Source organism: Phoca vitulina, unplaced genomic scaffold, assembly GCF_004348235.1.
Source record: "Phoca vitulina isolate PV1807 unplaced genomic scaffold, GSC_HSeal_1.0 scaffold1, whole genome shotgun sequence".
In the NCBI taxonomy this organism is placed as follows: Eukaryota; Metazoa; Chordata; class Mammalia; order Carnivora; family Phocidae; genus Phoca; species Phoca vitulina.
Window position 1 is genome coordinate 61,726,632 of NW_022589704.1, and position 24,170 is coordinate 61,750,801.

General features: G+C 37.8%; 1 protein-coding gene across 3 annotated transcripts; it reads right to left on the minus strand.

Moving 5' to 3' along the window:
- Positions 1-1,931: 1,931 nt before the first annotated feature.
- On the minus strand, positions 1,932-23,779 carry BBS5 (Bardet-Biedl syndrome 5). Of its 3 annotated transcripts, none has more exons than XM_032408592.1 (12): positions 23,619-23,779; positions 21,445-21,527; positions 15,511-15,576; positions 14,773-14,822; positions 14,515-14,642; positions 12,438-12,573; positions 10,217-10,312; positions 8,727-8,789; positions 6,952-7,086; positions 3,776-3,859; positions 2,825-2,848; positions 1,932-2,671 (listed from the first exon to the last, which is right to left on the minus strand). In XM_032408592.1, the coding sequence occupies exons 1-12, from the start codon at positions 23,675-23,677 to the stop codon at positions 2,570-2,572; spliced, it is 1,026 nt and encodes a 341-aa protein (XP_032264483.1). In that variant the 5' UTR covers positions 23,678-23,779; the 3' UTR covers positions 1,932-2,569. The 3 variants fall into 3 exon arrangements, with proteins under 3 accessions (XP_032264483.1, XP_032264492.1, XP_032264502.1); XM_032408601.1 differs by having other exon boundaries at positions 23,357-23,718; XM_032408611.1 differs by lacking the exon at positions 21,445-21,527 and having other exon boundaries at positions 23,619-23,752.
- Between the last annotated feature and the right edge of the window lie 391 nt (positions 23,780-24,170).

Sequence of the window (24,170 nt, forward strand, 5' to 3'; positions counted from 1 at the left end):
AAAAAAATTAAATAAAAAGTTAAAATACAGAACAGATGAAACTCCATGAAAACAATGTTATCAACAGAACACAGCAAAATCAGGAAGAAGTGCTATATCACCTGCATAATTTGGAAAACAAGCTTATTCAAGGAAAAAAAAGAATATATAACTGAAAGAATAATCTAAGTTGTTGACTGTAATAGAACACTCTATTAATTACAGAATGCAGAAGTCATTTGAAAAAAAAAGATCTTTTGTTTATATGCATATGACATCATATATACCTCTTCATGAACTATTTTATTACAAAATTATACTGTCACATTTTCTGAACTCAGTGGGGCTGCAGAAATACTGTATAATTTCGAAGTTTGGTATTCTTTTTTTTTTTTTTAAAGATTTTTTTTTTTTTTTTTATCTGAGAGAGAGAATGGGAGACAGAGAGCATGAAAGGGGGAGGATCAGAGGGAGAAGCAGACTCCCCACTGAGCAGGGAGTCCGATGCGGGACTCGATCCCGGGACTCCAGGATCATGACCTGAGCCGAAGGCAGTTGCTTAACCAACTGAGCCACCCAGGCGCCCCTCGAAGTTTGGTATTCTTTTTTTTTTGAAGATTCTATTTATTTATTTGAGAGAGAGAGAGAGAATGAGCAGGGGGAGAGAGAGCAGCAGGCTCCCCATTGAGCAAAGGGAGCCCAATGCAGGGCTCGATCCCAGGACCCTGGGATCATGACCTGCGCCGAAGGCAGTCGCTTAACCGACTGAGCCACTCAGGTGCCCCTTGAAGTTTGGTATTTTTAAACATCAAAAGAATATAAGCTCCTTGAAGACAGGAATTTTTTTTGGTTTGCTTTGTTCAGTGCTATAGCCCCAGGGCCTCGTGTGCTCTGTAAATATTTGTCGAATGAATAAATGCCCCCAGATCAGTGAATTGTGTATTTTTAAACTTCAAGGTCTCTATCTATGAGTAAAGGTTTTTTTCTTATTTTACATCACAGTGAAGTCAAAGGTACTGTCAGCTGCTAAAACAACAGCTGAAAGAAGAGCTCATTGACTCTTTTTTCCATTTATAGATGTCACTAAAGGTTTTAACACACTAGAAAAAACTAACAGCTGCTCCCTTGTTTAAACAATAAATGACTCATTTCTCTCTACTCGTAACAACTAACATTTGAAAAGATTACTGAGTCAGATGCAAACACCATGATAGGACATTTGAGATTTCTTACTAGTCAGCAATTATAAAGTCTGTTTTGCTTCAAAAACTATTTAAACATATTCCTGGCAGCATTTTGTGATCTGTGTAAATTTTTCAAACAACCTTTTTCCCCCCTTAATGTAGGTTGCTTATTATAACCCCATCTCTTAAAAATGTACAAATCCTTTCCTTTTTAAATAAAGAAACCAATGTATAGCTTTTCTTCATTGATTTTAATTAAACTCAGGTTAGCACTTGGCTAGCATTTTTTTTTAATTTTTTTTTTTAAGATTTTATTTATTCATTTGAGACACAGAGATACAGCGAGAGAGAGAGTTAAAGCATAAGCAGGGAGAGAGGCAGAGGGAGAGGGAGAAGCAGGCTCCTCGCTGAGCCAGGAGCCGGATGTGGGGCTCGATCCCAGGATCCTGGGATCATGACCTGAGCCGAAGGCAGATGCCCAACCATCTGAGCCACCCAGGCGCCCCCTCCCTTTTTTTTTTTTAAGATTTTATTTATTTGTGTGAGAGAGACAGAGACACTCACTCCTTTCCCTCTAGAGAAAGAGGGCTCCTTTGGCTAATTTCAATGATTTGACAAAGGTTCCTTACAATGTTTCTTTATACCAAAGCAGTGGCAAAAAACACGGATGCCAGAGAGGTTCCCAAATCACAGCTAACTAAGAAATCAGAATATCCTATTTTTTGAAAACTTCAAAGAGGTTTCAATGAGTACAAACAAAGAGAAAGTCAATAAATGAACAATTTATTTACAAACTATTTAAAACTATTTCCTTACAAAATAAATGTATTCTTGCCAAAACTATATTATAAGATAGTGCCCAAAACATTACATAGGAGTTGATATACTCCAGAGTTAACCATAATTTTTAGGTTTTACAGAAATGGTCACTTAAACATGACAAGTTTAAGGGCTACAATTTATATTAGAGTTGGCTTACATTTGGAACTATTTGATAATTTATTTAAACCAGATTTTTACAGTTAAAAAGGCAGTATTTTGATTACTCCATAAGAATAGTCTTATTCTTTTAAATAACACTTTCAAAACATTAAATGGTGCTGTATAAATTCTTTATTAAACCCAACATGATACAGTCATTTATTATCTGCAGACTAATAATTTACAAGCATTAGGTACAAAATAAACATATTTACAAACCAGATACATTTTGATTACAATTTTAAATATAAGTTTTAGAAAAGTGGCAATAAAATCTTAGATAAATGAGTTTTTCCTTAATCATTAAAAAACTCTTTCTTAAAAGCTTTTTCTGTAAAAGTAGAAACTATTCCATGCCTTATAGCAGGCGCCTAGTATCTTTAATCTTGAGATATCTTTAAATAGAAATCCAGCTCAACTCAAGATCAACTCATTACTTCCCAAAGTCCCTGTAGGGTGAATCCATCCTTCAATTTCTCTATTGCAAGCCCCAGTTCTTCTGAAAATACAGGTTCACGATCTTGTTGCTTTTTGGGAGATAAGAGGATGAGATGGGAAAAGAGAAGGTGGGCAAGGAAGAGGAAAAAAACAAAAAATAGGTTTCACATAAGTGTTGTGAATACTAAATTTTGGAATATAGAAAGTTTTTATTTCATATACTATAGATAAAATGTCCTTACCTTATTGCCATCAGCAAAATAAGCCTATAAGACAAAGAAATTATATTTCACATACTTGACATATAACAGGTCAGTGGACCAAGGAACAAGTAATTAATTTACAGAACAATTGTGTAACTAAATGTATTTTACATTCTGTTACTGTGTCTAATGGTCTTCACACCTATCTTTACTATGCTAGTAGTAGATTTCACTTCTTCTGTCAATCATTAGTAATGACTATAAGAGTTATGCTTTGAGCTCCAAAAATGTGTTTTGTAATTTAGTATACAATTAGCATTGTTAACTTGAAAGGAGATAAAAAGAATGACTTAGAAGCTATAAAATTTCATCCCTACTTTTGGTTGAGAAGAAGGTGCTGGCAAAACAAAACAGTCAGTGCTTCAATGTGTCAGCAAATGCTGTAGTTTATAATTAAATATTTTATACTATTTTCACACTTTTAAAAAAATATTTATTCCCAGAGAGGTATGCTGGTCAGATTCATACACTACACTATATAGAAAGCATTAGTATTATTTTGGCTATGAATAATACAAATTTGGAAACAGGAAAGCTCATAGTTCAAATACACTTTTTAAGATAATATACCAATAAATTGAAAGGACATCCATCTCATAAGGATTAATAATGAAAAGTATAGATTTTAAATTAATTTAATTAACTATTTAACCTGTTCTATTATTCTAAGGTATAAAAAATTTTTCATAGATCTGAAATCCTCTGAATAATAGTGTTCTAAAACTATTTCCCAGTTTGGTAATTTAGAAGTAATTTCACACAAAGAAAAAATCTTTAACTTAAAAAAAAATTACTTTCCAACTCATGTTTGAGATAACTCTCAAAAGTCTCAAGTTCTATGGTGTTTTATGCACTTAAGCCATTACTTAAACATGACTCAGATAAAAAAAAATCATAAGAAATTTAGTAGCTCTTCTTTGTCATGCTCACCACAAAAGCGTCCGTGTGATCATCAGAGTCTATTTCTACATCATCTTGAATCTGTTCAACTGTCAGAGCTTCAAGGGGCTGTGGCTAAAAATCAGTAGATATTAAAATGCATCAAGGAAAAAAAATGCATCAAGGAGACAATATTAATTAATTTTAGTAAATTGTGCTGTGAGAATTGTAAATACTTGTAAAAGGATAAAACAATTGAAAACTACTCAAGTCTTAGAAAAATCATTGTATAATTTATATTCTATTAAAACTAATGAGTAATAAATCAGTTAAACCTAAGCTTTTAAATCTGAAGTCAATATCATCAAAAGTATTAATATGACAAATTTACACAAACTTAATATGATACTTGGAGATATCCTTAAAGAAAAACTCTCAATGGACTTAATTTGATTTTCTTTCACGTAGTTTAAAAAAACTAAGTTTGGATACAGCAAATTTTCAATTTTCTTCAAAATAGTCATTAAATAGAATTTGTGAAAAGTAAAAGAACTAAGATTTGCATGCAATATTCCAATGGTAAAGCAGAATAAAATGTGGTGCTGATATTAATTCATTTTTCAAATTTTTTTTTTAAAGATTTTATTTATTTATTTGACAGAGAGAGATACAGAGAGAGGGAACACAGCAGGGGGAGTGGGAGGGGGAGAAACGGGCCCCCCGCTGATCAGGGAGCCCGATGTGGGGCTCGATCCCAGGACTCTGGGATCATGACCTGAGCCGAAGGCAGATGCTTAACGACTGAGCCACCCAGGCACCCCTCTGTACAAGTAACTTAACCTAGCTAAGCCTCAGTCTCCACAACTGTGAGATAAGGATAATAATAATGCTATACTTTATAGTACGGTTGGGAGGATTAAAAGAGATGATGCGTATAAAGTTCTTAGAGCAGTGAATGGGAACAGTAGGTGTTCAATGCAGTCATTCAACCTCTATGAATATTCACTAAAGTGCCTATTATGTGCTAGTTCTAACTGCTGGAAATACAGTGGTTAAATAGATGAAAATCCCTGACTTCATGGAGATTATTTATAGTGGAGAAGACTGATGAGTGTTACCAAAAATAAAGCAAGCAAGCAAACAGGGATAAGGAACAAAAAAATGATGGAGGCTGCTGTTTTAGACGGTGGTCAGGGAAGACCTTCCTGAAGAAGTGGCTTTGGAGTAGGGCCTTATATGAGATGACAGAGTGGGTTATTATGGCTGGTTATTATTACGTACTGGGGGCCAAAAAAAGAAAAGAAATGAAAGGTAGAGAGACAATGGGTAGGAGAACTAATATACTGAGTGTCTCTCATGTGCCAGGCATTTCATGAATGTCATCAATAACTTTGTGAGAGAGATTATCTTCATTTTTTTTTTTTAAAAGTAAAGATTTTATTTATTTATTTGAGTGAGAGAGAGAGACAGTGAGACAGTACGAGCAGGGGGGAAGGGCAGAGGGAGAAGCAGGCTCCCCGCTGAGCAGGGAGCCCAACACAGGGCTTGATCCCGGGATCCTGGGATCATGACCTGAGCCAAAGGCAGACGCTTAACTGACTGAGCCACCCAGGCACCCAGATTATCTTCATTTTATAACGAGAAAATTGAAGCTCAAATCTGCCTAGCATCACAAATAAATGGTGAAATTGGGACGAAAGTCAGGTTTGCCAGGTTCCAAGGACCAGGCATGTTTTACAATATTATTATGCAAGCAAGAGTAATAATGGTAATTGTGGTTTGAGTGAAAAGAAAGGGATAGGAAAAGGGAGGAGACTGTATGATTGAATGTGTAAAATAAGACAATCAGGAAAATAAAAAATGAAATCTCTGAGGTTTTGAGCACAGCTGACTTTGCCAATGCTAAAAGTAAATCAGTAGAAAATAAATAGATAGATGAGCAGGATGGTGCTTTTGAGAAAAATGATAGCATTTTATGTATACCAAGTTTGAGATACTCAAGTCCCAGTGTATCTTACAGATTTGGAAAATTACTAGGACAAACTTTGAGAAATTCAATTTATGTTGTTTGGAATGCTCATTTACATGAAAATATTCAGGAATATTTAGAACCATGCTCGTCTGAGAGAATGTGTCAAGATCAGAATAAAAGATGTGGGAGTCATCTACAGAAGTATAGGTTGAGGAAACTGGAAGAGGGCTTATATTCCTGAGGGAAATACAGAGAAGGCAGAATGAAAGGGAGAGTGTTGAAAGAAGTGCAGGTTGGGAGGAAAACAGAAAAGGATGGTTAGAGATGTGAAAAACATGAGTGTATATATAATATAGTGTCAGCAACCCAGAGAGAAGTTTCAGCTGGAAGGGAAGGGGGATATATAGAGAATATTACAGGGAGAGAAAAAACTAGCAAGGAACGCTACCAGGCAACAAGGGTCTGTTTGAAGTCAGAGGGTGTGAATTTGAACTCAGCTGCCCAGCCCTACTTCCCGATCTTCTCCGGTCACACCCTGCAGTCCAAGAGCAGAGGAGATATAGATAATATATGTGCTATGTGATAGGGCTCAACATGCTTAGCACCAGCAGGGACGCTGCTGAAAGAGTGGGTGGCAAGGGCACCATCGTAGGGTACAGTGAGGGCGCCAGCAAAAGAACAGACAGCAAGGGAACCTGTCATGAGTGGTCAGTGAGGGCACCTGAGACAGAACCTCTGGCCAGAATACCACTGACAGAGCAGAAAGTGAGGTCATCTCTAATGGAGTGGCTGGTGAGGACACCAGTGACAGACCAGATGACAGGGGTCCCAGCTGGAGAGGCTGAAGAGTGAAGTCAAAGGAGAGCTGATGTACCTGGAGAGCAGGGTGGGTGTGGTGTCTGTGAGGCCTGTGAGGTTTGCCCAAATGCTACTGGGAGGCAGAAGTGGAATAAAAATAAAAGAGAGTGAGAGACTGAAGTCTGTCCACATCAGAGGAGCCTTGCACATGGACACTTCTCTGGATAAACTGCTCATCTAGAAGGGCAGGAATGAATGATGAAGCAGCCAGTGAGAAGACAGGTAGATGGCACAAATTAGTGATGGCTGAGGGGTCATGCTCTCTGAGCAGAGTCTGTATATCCATCATTTTAAACATAGTTCAAAATTAAACTGTATACAATGTGTTTATATCTGAATTTTATAGACTGTAAAAGCAACTCAGCAAACTATGTATTTTATATGCTGAACAAATTACCTTTTCTTCCATCTCATAATCCACTCCAAATATAGGACTGGCAGAATAGACTTTGTGAAGTGAATTGATTTCCTTAACTGATTCTTGTAGTTTTTCCACAGGATCTATTTTAAAGCCAAGAACATATCCTCCACTCTGTAAGAAAAAATAATGAATAAACAAAAAACAAGCCTGAGGAATAGGTATTTACAGTACATAAAAACTATAGCTCTAATGTCCTTATTTCAGAGCACCATAGGTAAGCTGATTTTTTTAATGAAAACTTTTGTAATGAAAAACATAAAGCATATACAAAAATAGAAAAAAGGGTACAATAAGTGTCCATGTAGCCATCATCCAGCTTCAATAAGTAGCAACATATGGCCAACTCTGTTCCATCTTTAACCTCCCCTTTCCCCAAATTTCCTCCCCTTACACACTCAGGATTATTTTGAAGCATATCCAGATATCACATCATTTCATCTGTAAATATCAAAGATGATATTTTAAGATTTAAAAAAATAGACTATAGATTGTGAAGGCCAATGGAACTAAGTTTTTCTTGAGCTAGACCTTGAAAAGGAATAGACCATATATTAAAAGAAAGGGAATGGCCTAGCTGAGGCTAATTCCTTGAAGAATTAGAAAGAAACCTGACCATGACAGGTTGTTGTTGAAAAGTGTTGAAAAATTAAGTAGCATACTGTGAAAGGTGAGAGCATATGCTTTAGGTTGAGAGCATATACTTTTGAGTTTAAATTCTGGTTTTACAACAAATTTACTAGCTATATGATGCTGGGAAACATACTTTTCTTAATCTTTTAAGCCTCAATTTTCTTTTTCTTGTTATTATTATTTTTTTATTATTATTTTTTTATTATGTTCAGTTAGCCAACATATAGTACATCATTAGTTTTTGATGTAGTGTTCAACGATTCATCAGTTGCGTATAACACCCAGTGCTCATCACACCATGTGCCCTCCTTAATACCCATCACTCGGCTACCCCATCCAAGCCTCAATCTTCTAACCATAAAAGTTATCTAATTGTTGTATTAAATAAAATAATGTACACATGATATTTGATACAGTTCCTGGAACATAGTAAGCACTCAGTAAATGGAAGCTACAAATCTGCAGGCCAGGGGAAAGGTGTGACTAGACATTCATATTTATATTTAGAATTTTGAAGAGCGCTGATTTTACAAATAAGTAAATGTTTTATTCAAATGTATTTCTGCAAAGACCTGGCCTAATGGGGCACAGCAACTATAATTAGATATAGTATAATCTGCATGTGAGAGTCTAAAATCTCAAATAGGGTGCATGTGTGTGTATATTTGTATATATCTGTGTTTCTCAATGACATTCTGGTGAGTCAGTCAGACCTGAATCAAAACCTATTCCCACCACTTACTAGTTGTGAGACTGTGGGCAAGGTTCCTAACTTCTCCAAGCCTCAGTTTCCTTGAATGTAAAATGGGGAAAAATAGTAACTGTATCATAGGGTTGTGTAAAGATTGAGAGAATTCATGAAAAGTACAGTGACTTAACTCTGTCATTAAAAATGATAATCATAATGATAATAATGGTTATGTCTGCCCAACAAGGAAACATAAAAAGATTTTTCCTATGTGGACAATTACTATATGACTTTAAACTCTTTATTTAACATGTTACAAGCTAATATTCCTCTTGGATGTAAACTGGTTACTATATAAATAAAACAAAAAATATAGACTGTCACATAGTTTAAAAAACCTATTAAAGATTAATACAGACATAAAATATCTTACCTGCTGAGAGCTTTCTATGACAAGAGCTAAACCAAATTTTGAATCTCTAATCTTTATTGAACGCTAGATGTAAAATGGAAAAGAAGAAAATGCATGTTTTTATTATCGGATAGTAGTGATTCTTTAGTACAAACAAGTTTTTCAACTTCTATACAGTAACTGCTTTTCATAATTTAAAGATTCTCCCTCTTTCCTTCATTATACTCCCATAGAGATCAAGTAAATGAAAATGTTCATACTAGAAAGAGGCAGCAAACTTGTACGGCAATACAAAGAAGGCATCTCTGAAATATGCACAAAATTATCTGACTCGAATATCCCCCACAATCAGGGAGTCTACAACTTTTCTGAGTATTTTAAACCAAAGGTCTGCAATCTTTTAGTACTGGAGAGCCAGTGTTTTTTGTGGTTCCCAAGGCTGGGTTAGTTTTTAAAAGTCACATGAATATGACTGTCCTAGTGACAGACTGTGATATCAGATTGCAAGTTGTTTGGACCAGGCTGAATTCATTCCAGAGGCCATATTTGGTAACTGTATTCTTTTCTTTTTTTTTAAAGATTTTTTATTTATTTGACAGAGAGAGAGACAGCAGGAGAGGGAACACAAGCAGGGGGAGTGGGAGAGGAAGAAGCAGGCTTCCCGCAGAGCAGGGAGCCCGATGTGGGACTCGATCCCAGGACCCCGGGACCATGACCTGAGCCAAAGGCAGACGCCTAACAACTGAGCCACCCAGGCGCCCCCGGTAACTGTATTCTTAAATAACAAAAAGTGTCTATCTGAAGAATAAAAAGCACAAGGTTGTTTACTACTCAGTAATTTTTTAGTATAATAGAGATTAGGTCAGACAAGCTGTTAACACATGTAAACCATATAAAACAGCAATGAACAATACAAACACCAGTTTATCAAATGCTTATGTAGACTCTGTCATATCTTCCCAGCCAGGATTATAAATTCTTGTATTTCTTTAGATGGCCAGAAATCACTTTCTTCCTATCAGATTCTATGGTTTTCTTTCTTTCTTTTTTTTTTTTTAGATTTTTATTTATTTATTTGACAGAGAGAGACACAGCAAGAGAGGGAACACAAGGAGGGGGAGGGGGAGAGGAAGAGGGAGAAGCAGGCCTCCCTTGGAGCAGGGCTCGATCCCAGGGCCCTGGGATCATGACCTGAGCTGAAGGCAGATGCTTGACTGACTGAGCCACCCAAGTGCCCCTGTATGGTGACTATTAAAAATTTTTAAATCCAGTATATTTCTCTCTTAATAGCGAGTTGATAATGGTGGGGTTTCCCCTGAATGTAAGTACTATTGGGTCTTTTCTATGTTGAAATTATAAATTATCAACATTTTAAAGTCTGCTCTCAGCTACACTGCTGCCACTTAAAAAGAGGGAGACAAAATTCATCTAATCCTGAAAGTTCTATTAACTAATGAACAGAAATTATTTATTCTACATTAAAATAAGGTCACCAAAATGCATGCACTTACAATTTGTAGATATGGTATGCTGACGTTAAAACTGTCATTCATATTTGCATGCCACACAATTCTCACATTGGTAATAAAAAAGGTTCCTAAATTTCCCTGTAAAAGATAAGAGATACATCAATGATCATTTGCTTGACTACTTACTCTTTATTTTCTAAACATCAGAATGATTCTGATTATCACAGTAGCAGAGAATACCAGAATTGAGTATCATGGAGTATTAATGACTTCATTATTCACTGGATCGAAGAACAATTAGATGACTGAGGGCCTGGATTCTGAAGTTAGACTCTAATCATTATACCATCAGTACTTATCAGTTGCCTGACCATGGGCAAAAATTTGTTCTTGGTGCATTGTGTCAAACGTAAAATGGAGATCTGATAAAATAACCCCTATAAATAAAGCCCTTATCACAGTGTCTGACACATAGTAAGCATTCTGCAGTGTTAGATCTTATTACAACTATTATTCAAAACCTGGGATAAGTTAAGACAAGGAAGTTGTGGTAAGAGAAAGACAAAACTGTAAACTATGGTCTGTGGGACAAATCTGGCCTGCTGCCTAATTTATATGGCCCACAAGCCAAGAAGCCAAGTTTCTTGGCCCCACAAACCAAGTTTTAGATTTTTAAATGGCTGGAAAAAAGTCAAAAGAATAATAATTCATGATACATGACTACTGTATGAAATTCAAATTTCAGTGTCCATAACAAAGTTTTATTGAAACATAGCCATGCTCATTTGTTGCCTATGGCTGGTTTCACACTACAATGGCAAGTCTGAGAAGTTATGACAGAAATGGTATGACCTGCGGGCGCCTGGGTGGCTCAGTTGGTTAAGCGACTGCCTTCGGCTCAGGTCATGATCCTGGAGTCCCTGGATCGAGTCCCACATCAGGCTCCCTGCTCGGCAGGGAGTCTACTTCTCCCTCTGACCCTCCCGACCCTCCCCCCTCTCATGTGCTCTCTCTCTCAGTCTCTCTCTCTCAAATAAATAAATAAAATCTTTAAAAAAAAAAAGAAATGGTATGACCTGCAAAGCCTAAAATATTTACTATCTGGACCATTAGAGTAAAAAGCTTGCTGATTCCTGATGAGGACTTATTCAGATGTAGAGCTGTCTATATACTACAGAACCATTATCACTGTTTAAAACTAGTTCTTTTTTTTTTTTAAGATTTATTTATTTATTTGATAGAGAGGGACACAGCGAGAGAGGGAACACAAGCAGGGGAATGGGAGAGGGAGAAGCAGGCTTCCTGCGTAGTGGGGAGCCCAATGAGGGGCTCGATCCCAGGACCCTGGGATCATGACCTGAGCCAAAGGCAGACGCTTAATGACTGAGCCACCCAGGCACCCCAAAACTAGAACTTTTCAAATGCGCAAAATTTAATTGCAACTTAAGTTTATGATTCAATGTTCAGCAAGAAGCTCTTCATTCAAATGCTATAGCTTTACTCCAGAGGTTATCAGTCTAACCTAGGGTGTAACACACACACAGGCTGGAAACTATTCTTAGGTAAGAGAAAATTTTTCTTTAGAAATTGATGTGTTACTTATTCCAACTTAGATGTTTTAACTGGTCATAACTTCAAGAGCAAATGAGAAGTTATGATAATGGATGTAGGAATCACCAAATGAGTTATACGTTTAATTCCATAAGGACCAGATTTTTTTTTTTTTAAGATTTTATTTTTAAATAAAATACACCCAACATGGGGCTTGAACTCACAACCCCGAGATCAAGAGTTGTATGCTCTTCCAACTGAGCCAGCCAGGCACCCCTAAAAGACCAGATTAAAAGTCTTCCATGACTGTCCACCTCATGGCTATCCTCAATCAGCATAAGTTATCAAGATGTTGAGAGTAGTGCAGCATGTGGGGAAGAACACAGTTCTCAGATGAACTAGATGTGTGAAGTCACTTAATTCTTTGGGGCCTGAGTTTTTAGTCTATAAGTGAATGGACACTGAAGTAGATAATCTCTAAGGACCACTCCACCTGTAAATTCTATGTACAACAAATGTTGCTAAAAAGAACACAAAACCATAAAAATATGAAAATCAGAATATTATTTCATATCAAGAGCTATAATACTAGCTTATCAGGAGATATAATGCTAATTTTAACAGAGTTAAGTGAATATTCAAACTCAATGACAATGGAAAAATGATTACCAAAGTACTGACCCAAAAGGTTCATTAGCTTTTTGCACAATACCTGATCACTGGATAAATTCCATACTCCATTGATTTTATCATATACATGTTCTTGTGGTAATAATCTTAGTTGCTTATTTTGAATTAGTGCACTTCTCAATTTAAAATCACGATACATTTTAGAAGTTTCATATGCTCTATAAAAAAGAACAAAGACCAACCCAAACTGAAAATGTGGTTTTCCTAGGTTATGTTTACTTATCTACCAAAATATACAGTTATTAATACTTATGTATATCACTCAAGTAATTATCACAATAAATTTAAAAATTTGCTTTTCAATAAATTTTGGTGTCACAGTCTTTTATAGACTTTATCATTTTAGTGTAGTATTTCAGTAACCTATTTTTAGAAGTCTAATTTTTAAGACAACGTGTATCATACAGCATAAATGAGAGGAAACATTTTCTCTTTAAGCTGAAAAACAATGCTTGCATATAACAGACATGGAAATTATTTTTCCCTATCAAAATGCTTCCCTCCATTTCTGTTTTAGTCAAAGGCACAATTGGGAGTCCAATTACTTTTCTCATTGCAACTACAAACATTGTGCTCACAGCTACTTCTATACAGAAAATTGGAATGAATCTGTACCAACTCCAAAAGGGACCCTAGGACAGCGTGTATCTGCATGCAATTTATATATATATATAAAATATATATAAAATCCCTCTTTGTTTTCTCTCCATGCCTTCCTATTGATAAATAATAAATACAGAAGAAAGTTCTGTATTTATTATTAGTTTTGATTAGTTTTTTTAAGGATTTATTTATTTGAGAGAGAGCAAGAGAGAGAGAGCACACACAAGCAGGGGGAGGGGCAGAGGGAGAGGAAGAAGGAGAGGAACAGAAAGAATCTCAAGCAGACTCCCCACTGAGTGTGGAGCCCATCATGGGGCTCAATCTCACAACCATGAAATCATGACCTGAGCCAAAATCAAGAGTTGGGATGCTTAAATGACTGAGAGTTCTCTTGGAAATGAGAAAATGTCAACTTGCATTTCCTTATAGAATTAAAAAAAAAAAGACAGCGGGGGCCCCTGGGTGGCTCAGTTACTTAAGCAGCTGCCTTCGGCTCAGGTCATGATCCCAGAGTCCTGGGATCGAGCCCTACATTGGGCTCCTTGCTCAGCAGGGAGTCTGCTTCTCCTTCTCCCTCTGTGCTCTCTCTCTCAAGTAAATAAAATCTTTAAAAAAAAAAGAGCTAAGGTAGTGAAAATAATTTAGCAAACAAATGAACAAACAACCACAAAAGAAACAACAACAAAACTCCTTAGGGAAAATACCCAGACATGCCTTCTACTGTTAGTAAAATATATATATATATATAAATCTATAAAATATATATATATATATATTTTAAAGATTTTTATTTATTTGAGAGAGAGAGAGCATGAGAGAGGGGAGGGTCAGAGGGAGAAGCAGATTCCTCGAGGAGCAGGAAGCCCGATGCGGGACTCGATCCTGGGACTCCAGGATCGTGACCTGAGCTGAAGGCAGTCACTTAACCAACTGAGCCACCCAGGTGCCCCTAAAATATATATTTTTTAAGATTTATTTATTTTAGAGAGAGAGAGAGTGCGGGGAGGGGGGAGGGAGGGAAAGGAAGTGAGAAACTCAAGCAGACTCTGCACTGAGCGCAGAGCCCGAGGTGGGGCTCAATCTTATGACCCTGAGATCACAACCTGAGCCAAAACTAAGAGTTGGAGGTTTAACTGACTGAGTCACCCAGGTTCCCCTAAAATAATCTTTTTAAATTCATTAATTGAATTATCCAACTTGGTTATCTATATTGAATGAACTCTCTATTTCACTGTTAACTACCCTGGTAGCTTAAAAATTTAATAGAATCTTCAAGTAGAAATTTTTATGAATCTTCAGTAGTCTTATTGTTTTAAAAATACTTTCAAAGTGCTTATTAAATGATAATGCAATATGTTCTTCTATCTATCTTCAGGATATTGCAATTTTCTGAGCTTGGAGGAAAATAGTACCACACTTATACACTTTATCCTCTAAACCTCTGTATCATAGAATTGCCTTAAAATTATTCAATAATCCATAAAGTATTACCATACCTGTGTACTGCAATCACAGAAGTAAAAAGTCTAGGACTTCCAGGAACCAAATTTGTAAATATAAACTCAAAACGAGTACTGTTACATTTTGTTAGTATATAAAGAGCTTCAGTCTGGCCTCGTAATTTCTGTAAGGACAAATTTATTTAAAAGTTCAGATTTCAAGAGCAATTTCCCATTTACACTGAAAACAAAGTCCAATCTCAAATATCTAATGTTTCTTCACTATATATATTTCAATAAGTTTTTCAGACTTACAGAGTTAGCAGTCCTTGTTGTAATGTTCAATATGCAGTTGTAACCGATAGCTAAAATTCAAAAGCAAAGAATTTCAAGAACATGATATAATAAACTGAGAGATAAAAACCTCTACATACAGAACCTTAAGTGTTAAAAATTAAATATATGGAAAGTACAACTTTAAAACATTTTAATAAATTATTACAAATTTAAGTTAAATAATTAAAAGAACTAAAAGTAAATTCTGCTTCTTTGGACAAACAACATTCAAAGCTTCTCTAAGGAAGAAAGAAAGGAAGTTTGCTTCTCTAAAACCTATACAGTATTATTTACTGAACATCTTAGCACCAGTACCTCAAGAGAAAAAGTCTAGCTGGACAATCTAAAATGATTTTAAAAAATAAGTAAAACAAAATTTAACACAATGGAAGGTTACACTTTTATTACAATTTAGATCTTCCTTCTTTGGGATTAGTTGAAACAGGTCACAGCAAGTTGTCAAAGATAAGCAAAGAACGAAAACCATTCAGTGTAAAAGCACTAATCTCGTGTATGTCCAAGAGACAAAATGGACTGAAAAATATTTTTTTTGCAAAATGGTACAGTCTGTGGTTAGTCTAAGATTGCTAAAGTTTTTATCAATTTAAGTTTTCCGCATATTTCATGGTATAGCTTTTTTGGTTATCAAAAGCCACTGTGCAAGTTCACCTGACAAAGTATTTTTTTTCTTTAGTGTAATCTAACAAAGATACTTACAAAGATTGACTCTGGGTAATGCCAAAGAATGCCAGATAATTCTTAAATTTGTTACTAAGAGTCTACCTAAGAGCAAACAAACAAAAAAATAGGTTACTTTAAGTAAGGACCCATTTTTACAGTACAGAAAGAGGTAGACATGGAACCTCTAGCTCAGTTATAGCAGTAATCCCCACAGATGTTCTCATACATTTATCAACTGAACATGTTTATTGCTCGTATCTATCCTGTGTAAGGTATGCAATGCATGATTCAGAATCCTGGAGAAACAAAATCTGATAGTTACAGAAGGGATACAGGTATTCAATGCCAACAGCTTGGTTTGACTCAAATTAGCAGAGAGAACTGTGTCTTGGATTTTTGTCTTGGTGGAAGCTGTTCTGGGAGTCCTGGCAGGTCATATGTGCACAACTGAGAATGAGTATGGGATAGAATAACTACAAAGCCATTTAGTGAAATCATACTTCTCAAAGGACTTTCATATATACACTAATCTCTGCCACAGGACTGCTCTCTTAACAGTTCTCATTTACATGAGCCACACTTACAAACCCATTTTTTTTGTAATAAGCAAAAAATTTTTGCTCATATGAAGTTATGACCAGGCTGAAGTCTGCTTAAGGCTTTATGCTTTTCATTCCTAACTTCAGACTGATGTTCTTACACTGAAATAGAGTTAGATAAACTTCATTTCTCAAAGTGTGTCTTATGAAACCGTAGTCCCTATAAATGCTTTAGAAAAAAAAGTCAAGTAAATCTGAGCATGGTAAACTGTCTTACAGATTTATAATGTAATTAACATTTTTTTAAATTTTATTTTTATTTTTTTTAATTTTTTATTGTTATGTTAATCCCCATACTTTACATCATTAGTTTTAGATATAGTGTTCCATGATTCATTGTTTGTGCATAACACCCAGTGCTCCATGCAGAACGTGCCCTCCTCAATACCCATCACCAGGCTAACCCATCCTCCCACCCCCCTCCCCTCTAGAACCCTCACTTTGTTTTTCAGAGTCCATCGTCTCTCATGGTTCTTCTCCCCCTCCGATTTCCCCCCCTTCATTCTTCCCCTCCTGCTACATTCTTCTTCTTCTTTTTTTCTTTCTTAACATATATTGCATTATTTGTTTCAGAGGTACAGATCTGAGATTCAACAGTCTTGCACAATTCACAGCGCTTACCAGAGCACATACCCTCCCCAGTGTCCATCACCCAGTCACCCCATCCCTCCCACCCCACCCCCCACTCCAGCAACCCTCAGTTTGTTTCCTGAGATTAAGAATTCCTCGTATCAGTGAGGTCATATGATACATGTCTTTCTCTGTTTGACTTTGTAATTAACATTTTAGCATAACTTTGTGATACCCTGAATAAAACTCACTTAACTTTAACCAACATTTCTTCAACAAATTATAACCACAGAATTCTTTTGATGAGTAATCTATAGCCAAGTAATACTTCTTCCTCCCTGAAAACCTCTAGAATATCCAAAATCAGAGAAACTAAGCTTGTATGAATGCTAGAGTGAGATGATATAAGGCAGTTACCAAAATAAAGGCAGGCCTTCTGAAGAGAAACTGTGGAACATAACATAATATGTTTGACAAAAAATAAATAACCCGGCATGGCAAGAGTATAAGATTCACTCAAGATCACAGAAGAGTAGACACTGCTCAAACAGACAACAGATGGCACACTCAAATTAAGAGTAACTGAGGTTTATTTATAAAAGGACTTATTACAAAGGTATGGGTGGGGTGTCAGGAACCATAAGTGAGTGCTGCAAACCTGTTACCACCCCAAGCCCAGTGGGACAAGGACAGGGAACAGTTAGCCAAATCTGGAAGTCCTGCACAGCTGAATATCTTGAGAAGAAAGAACCAGGGGAATAAATACCCAGACCTCACTCTCCTGCCTCCCTTTGATCTTCTGGCATGGCTCTTCCAACCCAAAGCTAGAATGCATAAGGAGCCCCTAGACGTAGTCTATACAAGTCATTTTTCCAGGGCAAGGGGGAAAGGGTGATGGGTGCTGGACCTGTAGTGACAAATGTAAGCCAGTGGCGCAACCAAGAAAGACTGTTTGTGGACAAACTAGAAGTTCTTCAATGCTAGATCAAGAAATTCAAACTTAGAAACAAAAGCAAAAATAAACTACTGGCTAAATATAAATAAAAACCTTCTTTGCAGCAAAGGAAACAATAACAAAACCAAAAGGCAACCTATGGAATGGGAGAAGATATTTGCAAATGACATCTGATAAAGGGTTAGTATCCACAATATGTAAAGAGCTTGTAAAACTCAACACCCAAAAAACAAATAATCCAATTAAAAAATGGGCAGAAGACATGAACAGACATTTCTCCAAAGACATCCAGATGGCCAACAGACACATGAAAAGATATTCATCATTTACCATCAGGGAAATGCAAATCAAAACTACAATGAGACACCACCTCACACCTGTCAGAATGGCTAAAATCAACAACACAAGAAACAACATGTGTTGGTGAGGATATGGAGAAAAAGGAACCTTCATGCACTCTTAGTGGGAATGAAAACTGGTGCAGCCACTTTGGAAAACAGTATGGAGGTTCCTCAAAAAGTTAAAAATAGAACTACCCTACGATCCAGAAATCACACTACTGAGTATTTACCCAAAGAATACAAAAACACTAATTCAAATGGATACATGCACCCCTATGTTTATAGCAGCATTATTTACAATAGCCAAGATATAGTGCCCATTGGTTGATGATAAAGATGTGGTATATATAAACCATGGGATATTATTCAGCCATAAAGAATGAAATCTTTCCATTTGCAATGACGTGGACAGAGTTAGAGTATAATGCTAAGCAAAATAAGTCAGTCAGAGAAAGACAAATACCGTATGATTTCATTCATATGTGGAATTTTTTTTAATTTTAAAGATCTTATTTATTTATTTGACAGAGAGAGAGAGTGAGAGAGCGAGAGCAGGAACACAAGCAGGGGGGGTGGTAGAGGGAGAGGCGGGCTTCCTGCCGAGCAGGGAGCCCAATGTGGGGCTCGATCCCAGGACCCCGGGATCATGACCTGAGCCAAAGGCAGACGCTTAAGGAATAAGCTACCCACGCGCCCCTCATAAGTGGAATTTAAGAAACAAAACAAACAGGTAAAGGGAAAAAAGAGATAGAGAGATAGAGAGAGAGAAACCAAGAGGTAGATTCTTAATTATAGAGAACAAACTGATGGTTACGAAGAGCGTGGGGAGGCCTTGGGTGAAACAGGTGATGGGGATTAAGGAGTGCACATGTTGTGATGAGCACCTGTGATGTATGGACCTGGTGAATCACTATATTGTACACCTGAAACTAATATAACACTGAATGTTAACTAACTGGAATTAAAATAAAAACTTAAAAAAAAGAGAGAAATTCAGACTTAGATCTGTTAGCAATGGAGGCGGAGTTGGGGTTTAGAATTGGGATTGGAGAGAATTGAAAATTTCTGAGAAGAGAATAATGTGATCCTAGCAGTTTGGAAAGCAATGTAGGCTGTTTGGTTCATCACTTGGTAGCTATGTTACTTTGGAAAAGTTAATTAACCTCTGTTCCTTAGTTTCCTTATTAAGAAAAAGGGTGACAACATCCACTTCATTTTTTATTATTAATTTTATTATTAAATGATATTACACATATTATGTAAAAGATTCAGAACAGTGACTGGCAAAGAGTAAACATTCAAAATGTTAACTATTATTTTTTAACATTTTAATTCTTTACAAACCAATTTTTATGATTTATTTTGTTATTATAGATACACTGATTTATGTTTTCCTTACACCATTTCATGTAAGTAACATGTCTCCACAATTGGACTATAAGCCCAGCACATCTTTTGATTCTTTTTGTTATTTGTCTATTAGAGGATTCCAGGAAAAATTATGGAGTGGTAAGTAAAGTCACTGACCAAGTCTGATTACCTGTTTTTCTGTTCTTGGTACATTTCCTACAAATCTCTATCATTCTTATGTTGCCTCTTTCTTGCTGAAAGGCCTCATCCTATCGCTACAAACCCAGTGTCCTAGGCATGGACTTTCTGTCTGTCTTTCCAAACACCAAAATAATAACTGTCCCTGTTTTTCCTAATCTCAAACACTGAAATACGGCTGTTTCATTCCCATACAGCTTCAATGTATAAAGCTAATCTGATAATTTCATGTCAGGGTATTTACAGTTGAAATGGATTAGATGTGCTAATCTTTTGGGGTATTTATAGTTTTAATACGGGTCTCCTGAACTTAATGGATGCCTTAATTTGGTCATTTTCAAACTGCTGGGAAGGAAGATGGCAGGAGAAGGCAGGAGTCCCCTTCTCTTTTCTACCTTCTTATTAACCAGAAGCTCTATACCCTCCTATAATATTCTATTTTCTGGGGAATTGTTTCTGAGGTGAGTACACATAGTTATTTTTATGAATAGGAAGATTTCAGGCACTCACTGTGATGGATACTTCTGGCCAGGGAGGTGTTTTGCGCCCCCTATTCCAAAGTCCTAGTATAAGATTCTGCACTCAATGAGTACTCAATGAATTGAAAAATGTTCTAGTACCCATAGTCTTAGTCTGGACTACTGGATGGACTGTCACATAAGAGTTCCTGCCAGTCTGTATGAGAACAACCGAATTTTCTCCTGCTTCCTTAAGTTAATTCAGGTTTGTCAAGATCCAGATATCTAGAGATTATTATTCCACTCTCAAAGGTCCTCAAAGGCACAAACTAAGACTTCTTGTTTGCTACTAAGACTTCTTGTTTGCTGCTAAACCTTCATACCTCACTCTCACCTGGGCCTGCCCGACACTAGGAAGCATTTCATAAACGTGATCTAAGCATTCTTTTAAGGATGGGCCCTTGCCATTGACAGGATCTGCCTGTAGCTGGTGGTGACGACAGGTGCCCTTCCCAGGGAAGAAAGGCCCACAACTAAACCTGCTGCTCACATTCCACCCCAGAGCAGACCAGAAGAAAGACTAAGAGAGCAAGTGGCCACTTGAAAGGCTGCAGTGAGCATGTTCTCCCAATAAGGGTTACTGTGCAGACTCTAGGATTTACTGATCTTTCTCACCTGAAAGAGGTCTGCTCCTTTGCCCCCACTTACTCTTCTTTTCAATAAGAGGTTTATGACCCATCCTCCTAAACCTCCTTTCCTCTAAAAAACCTTCTCAGATATACTAGGCTGCCCACTCATCCCCTATTTTTTTTCCAAAAACAACAGTAGTGATACTTATAAGACCTGGTCACTGGATACTGGCTCTATGTACAGCTGTTGTATGCAGCCTGGACTTTTCAAAGTTCCAGCCTTTGGGAAATTTGGTTTGAGACGGACTCTAGAGTCCAACTCTGGCAGCTCCTCAATGACATACATACATGTCTCACAGGACTTTTCAGTGCTTAACCTACAAATAGACTTCACAATACAGCACTAAATTTGCTCTCCACATGTCCATCTCCAGGTGTCAGTCTGGGGGATTGTGAATTACTCTTGAATTTCTTAAAAGGAAGCATGGCTCCAGATAGCACAGCTATGACCTACTTATGTTCTATGACCTCATATTCTTTGTGTGGGGAGGCAGATTCAAAAGTCAGAACTATCCCATGCCCCTTACAAACAGGGATCCCGGAGTTTTAACAGTTATGTTGGAGAAAGCTGATGTCAAAACTGGGACTTACTGAAGGACCAAAGTTCCGAGGAAGAATCTGCATTCCCTGGCTACAGGTTTAATACCCACCTTTTCTCCTGTTTAAGTCTGAGAAAAGTCTTATGTGGATTTAACTCTTTGACTGTCACAATTACATTTACATATAATGCTTATCTTATTCTCCAGCTAATATGATTTAACATTTGTAAATCAAACCAGAAATATAAAAAATATTAGGAAACATACTCACCTCTATCCCCATTATTTCCTTTGGTGTCTTCAATTGAATCTAAACAATCAATAAGGACTTCTCCAGGTCTTGTTTTCATTTGTCTAAAGTAAATATCAAGGCTTTAATAGCTACAACTATACCCACTTACAATCTAGTTAAGGAGAGAAGAGACTTATGCACATAAAACAGCCAACAGTATAAATGAAATAGTATCAAATGCTCATGCATTGGAAAATGGAGACCACTGGGGCCTGGAGTGACCAGGGACATGTAGAGAAGCCTGAAATAGGAGAGGTAGGATTTGGAGAAGTAAGAGAGAGAGGGAGGAGAGTCCATGATTAAAGACCAGAAAAAAGAAATGATATGGGAATGTGGAAAGATGGGCCTGGCTAGGGAAGAAGATCCATGTTACGAGGTAGTGAGAAATATATGCCACGACCTCTGAATGCTAGTCGGATAGGTATGGGCCTTGTCCTCTGGACAATGGAGAGCCCTCAGAGGTTTCTGAGTAGAGGAAAGGAAGTCAGGCAGTTATGGAAGGAGCTAGTTAAAGCAAAGCATCATCAGGACTTGGCAAACAATTAGATACAGAAGATAAAAGGAAATAAAGAGTGAAATATAGTTTGCTGACTGATAGAATGCATTCTAAATGTGTTCTAAACAAAAACCTAGCAGAATATGTGGTAAAGCCTTCTAACACATTCTCCATACAGCTGACTCAATTACCTACTGAAAATACAGATATAATCATAATATAACTTCCCTGTTTAAGAGTTTTCCTGCCTAGAAAATGACGTCCAAAATCCTCAACTAAACATTTTGGCTAATCTACCTGTTTGTTCCTCCATCCTCTACCTGCCGACCCTGCCTTCCAGCCAATGATGTTTATACTTCCAAGACTATGCTCCTAATGTTTTGTTTTGTTTTCTTTTTTTTCTGGAATACTCTCCTCCTGTCTATCCTGACAAGGCCCTGTCCAATCTTCAGGGTTGAACTCAAATATTATTTCTTCTTCAAGGCCTTCCCCAGGCAAAATGAACTATTCTGTTTCTATGATACCCCAGCTTCTTGTTCATTTTTTTCAGGATGGTATTTACCACATTTTTAAAAATAGTTAGTTGTCTATGTGTATCTCCTGCACTAAAATGGGGGGCAGATAATAATTTTCTATTATTTTTGTATCTCTAGCTATCAGCACAGTAACTAGCACACAGTAAGTTTTGATAAATGTTCAATAAAATGGAATTATTCATGAAATGGACTTTTGCTTGGATTAAGAACCCTCCAAGAACAATAGAAAAAAAATCATAGAATGTGTGCAATATGCAACCATTGTTTATAATTTTATAAATTCCCTTCCCTCACAACTTTTTAAAGGATCTAAGATCATGTTATTATTAGATATCTAGCTACAACTAAGCCTGGGAAATTATTTCATTTTCTAAGGTTTTGGTCATAATAAGGAATCATAAGAAGTGGCTAAGAAGCTTTATTCATTCCATTAACCCTAGAATCTTAGCTTCACGGTCTTCCAACAGTTAATATCTCAATGGGCATTTTTTCCCCTGGTCTTTGGGTAGGAGGATTTTAAGTATTCTCTCTTTAAAGCATGAACTTAAAAAAAAAAACAACAAAAAACCCCCCAAAACCCCCAGAGTTTCTGTTGAGAGGTTCCAAAAAGTAGCTCCTTCTTTCCATTGGTGATTTGAATGAAAGCTTATCATGGAAATAAAGTCTGCGTGGTTAGGAATTTTGGAGAATCCTTATTCCCACCTCCCTTGTTTTACAGACAGAGAGGCTCAAGCTTAGGATGGCGAAGCCTAAGGGCCCACAAGGTGTGTCGCTATTCCAGACCCAGTTTCAGAACCCTCGTCTCCTAAGTCCCTGCCCAACGTCCCTCCACCACAGGAAACCGGCACTCCAAGCTCACTTGGGGGTACTGGACGCCCAAGCGCTACATGGTCCCGGACGTATTTGGGCTCAGCTTCCCCGGCGGGCCGGGGATCGCACTGGACTGAAACGGGTTAATGGAGATGCATTCCCTCAGCGGTCGGGCCCGTCCGGGGTCTCCCGGGGCGCAGACCACAGGATCAAACCTCCTCCCGCTCTCGCGAGGGCCGTGAGCTCTGGGGGCGCAGGCTCCTCCTGAAACCGCGCTGCGGCGCCCTCTACAGGCCCCGGGAGCGACTCACTGCGAGGAGACGTCGAAGCGGACATCCCGGTCCTCCCAAAGCGCGTCCAGCACCGACATGGTGACCGAGGACCAACGCTGGCACTCTCCACAGCGGCGGAGGCCGAGTGGCGTTTCACTGGCTCCCAGGCAACGGGCCGCCTCTGTCACGACGTCTACGGCGGGCGCCGAGATCCAAACTTCCTGAGGTAGGGCGCGCTCTTCCCCACCCCCTCCGCCCCCAGTCGCGTCATTAAGCGGATTTGACGCTCCAGGCCGGGTTGGGCGGCTCGGAGAAGCCAAACTGGTCGCGGCCCAGGAGCATGTGCTTGACCTCTGAGTGACTTTCCTAGCTCCAAACACACATCCTTAAGCCATTCCACCCTCTTCCCCCATTTTGCTACAGTCAAGAAATTTAGACTTAAAACTCTTAATTCTTTACCTGGCCCCGCCAGATCTGGTCCTGCCCACCTGTCCGACCTCTTCCGACCCGATCCTTCTGCCTACCTTCCAGAGAGGCAGGGCCCCCTTTTTCTGCCAGGAACTCTCTTTCCCCAGATCGCTGCATGGCGTG

Bases quoted from the DNA above. Each gene is read 5' to 3' on its own strand.
- BBS5 (XM_032408592.1), bottom strand. From the start codon at position 23,677: ATGTCGGTGCTGGACGCGCTTTGGGAGGACCGGGATGTCCGCTTCGAC. The intron at 14,823-15,510 runs GTAAGTATCTTT...TTTGAATTTTAG, and splicing joins ATTACCCAGAGTCAATCTTT to CTATCGGTTACAACTGCATA. The intron at 12,574-14,514 runs GTATGGTAATAC...TCTTTTTTATAG, and splicing joins TCTGTGATTGCAGTACACAG to AGCATATGAAACTTCTAAAA.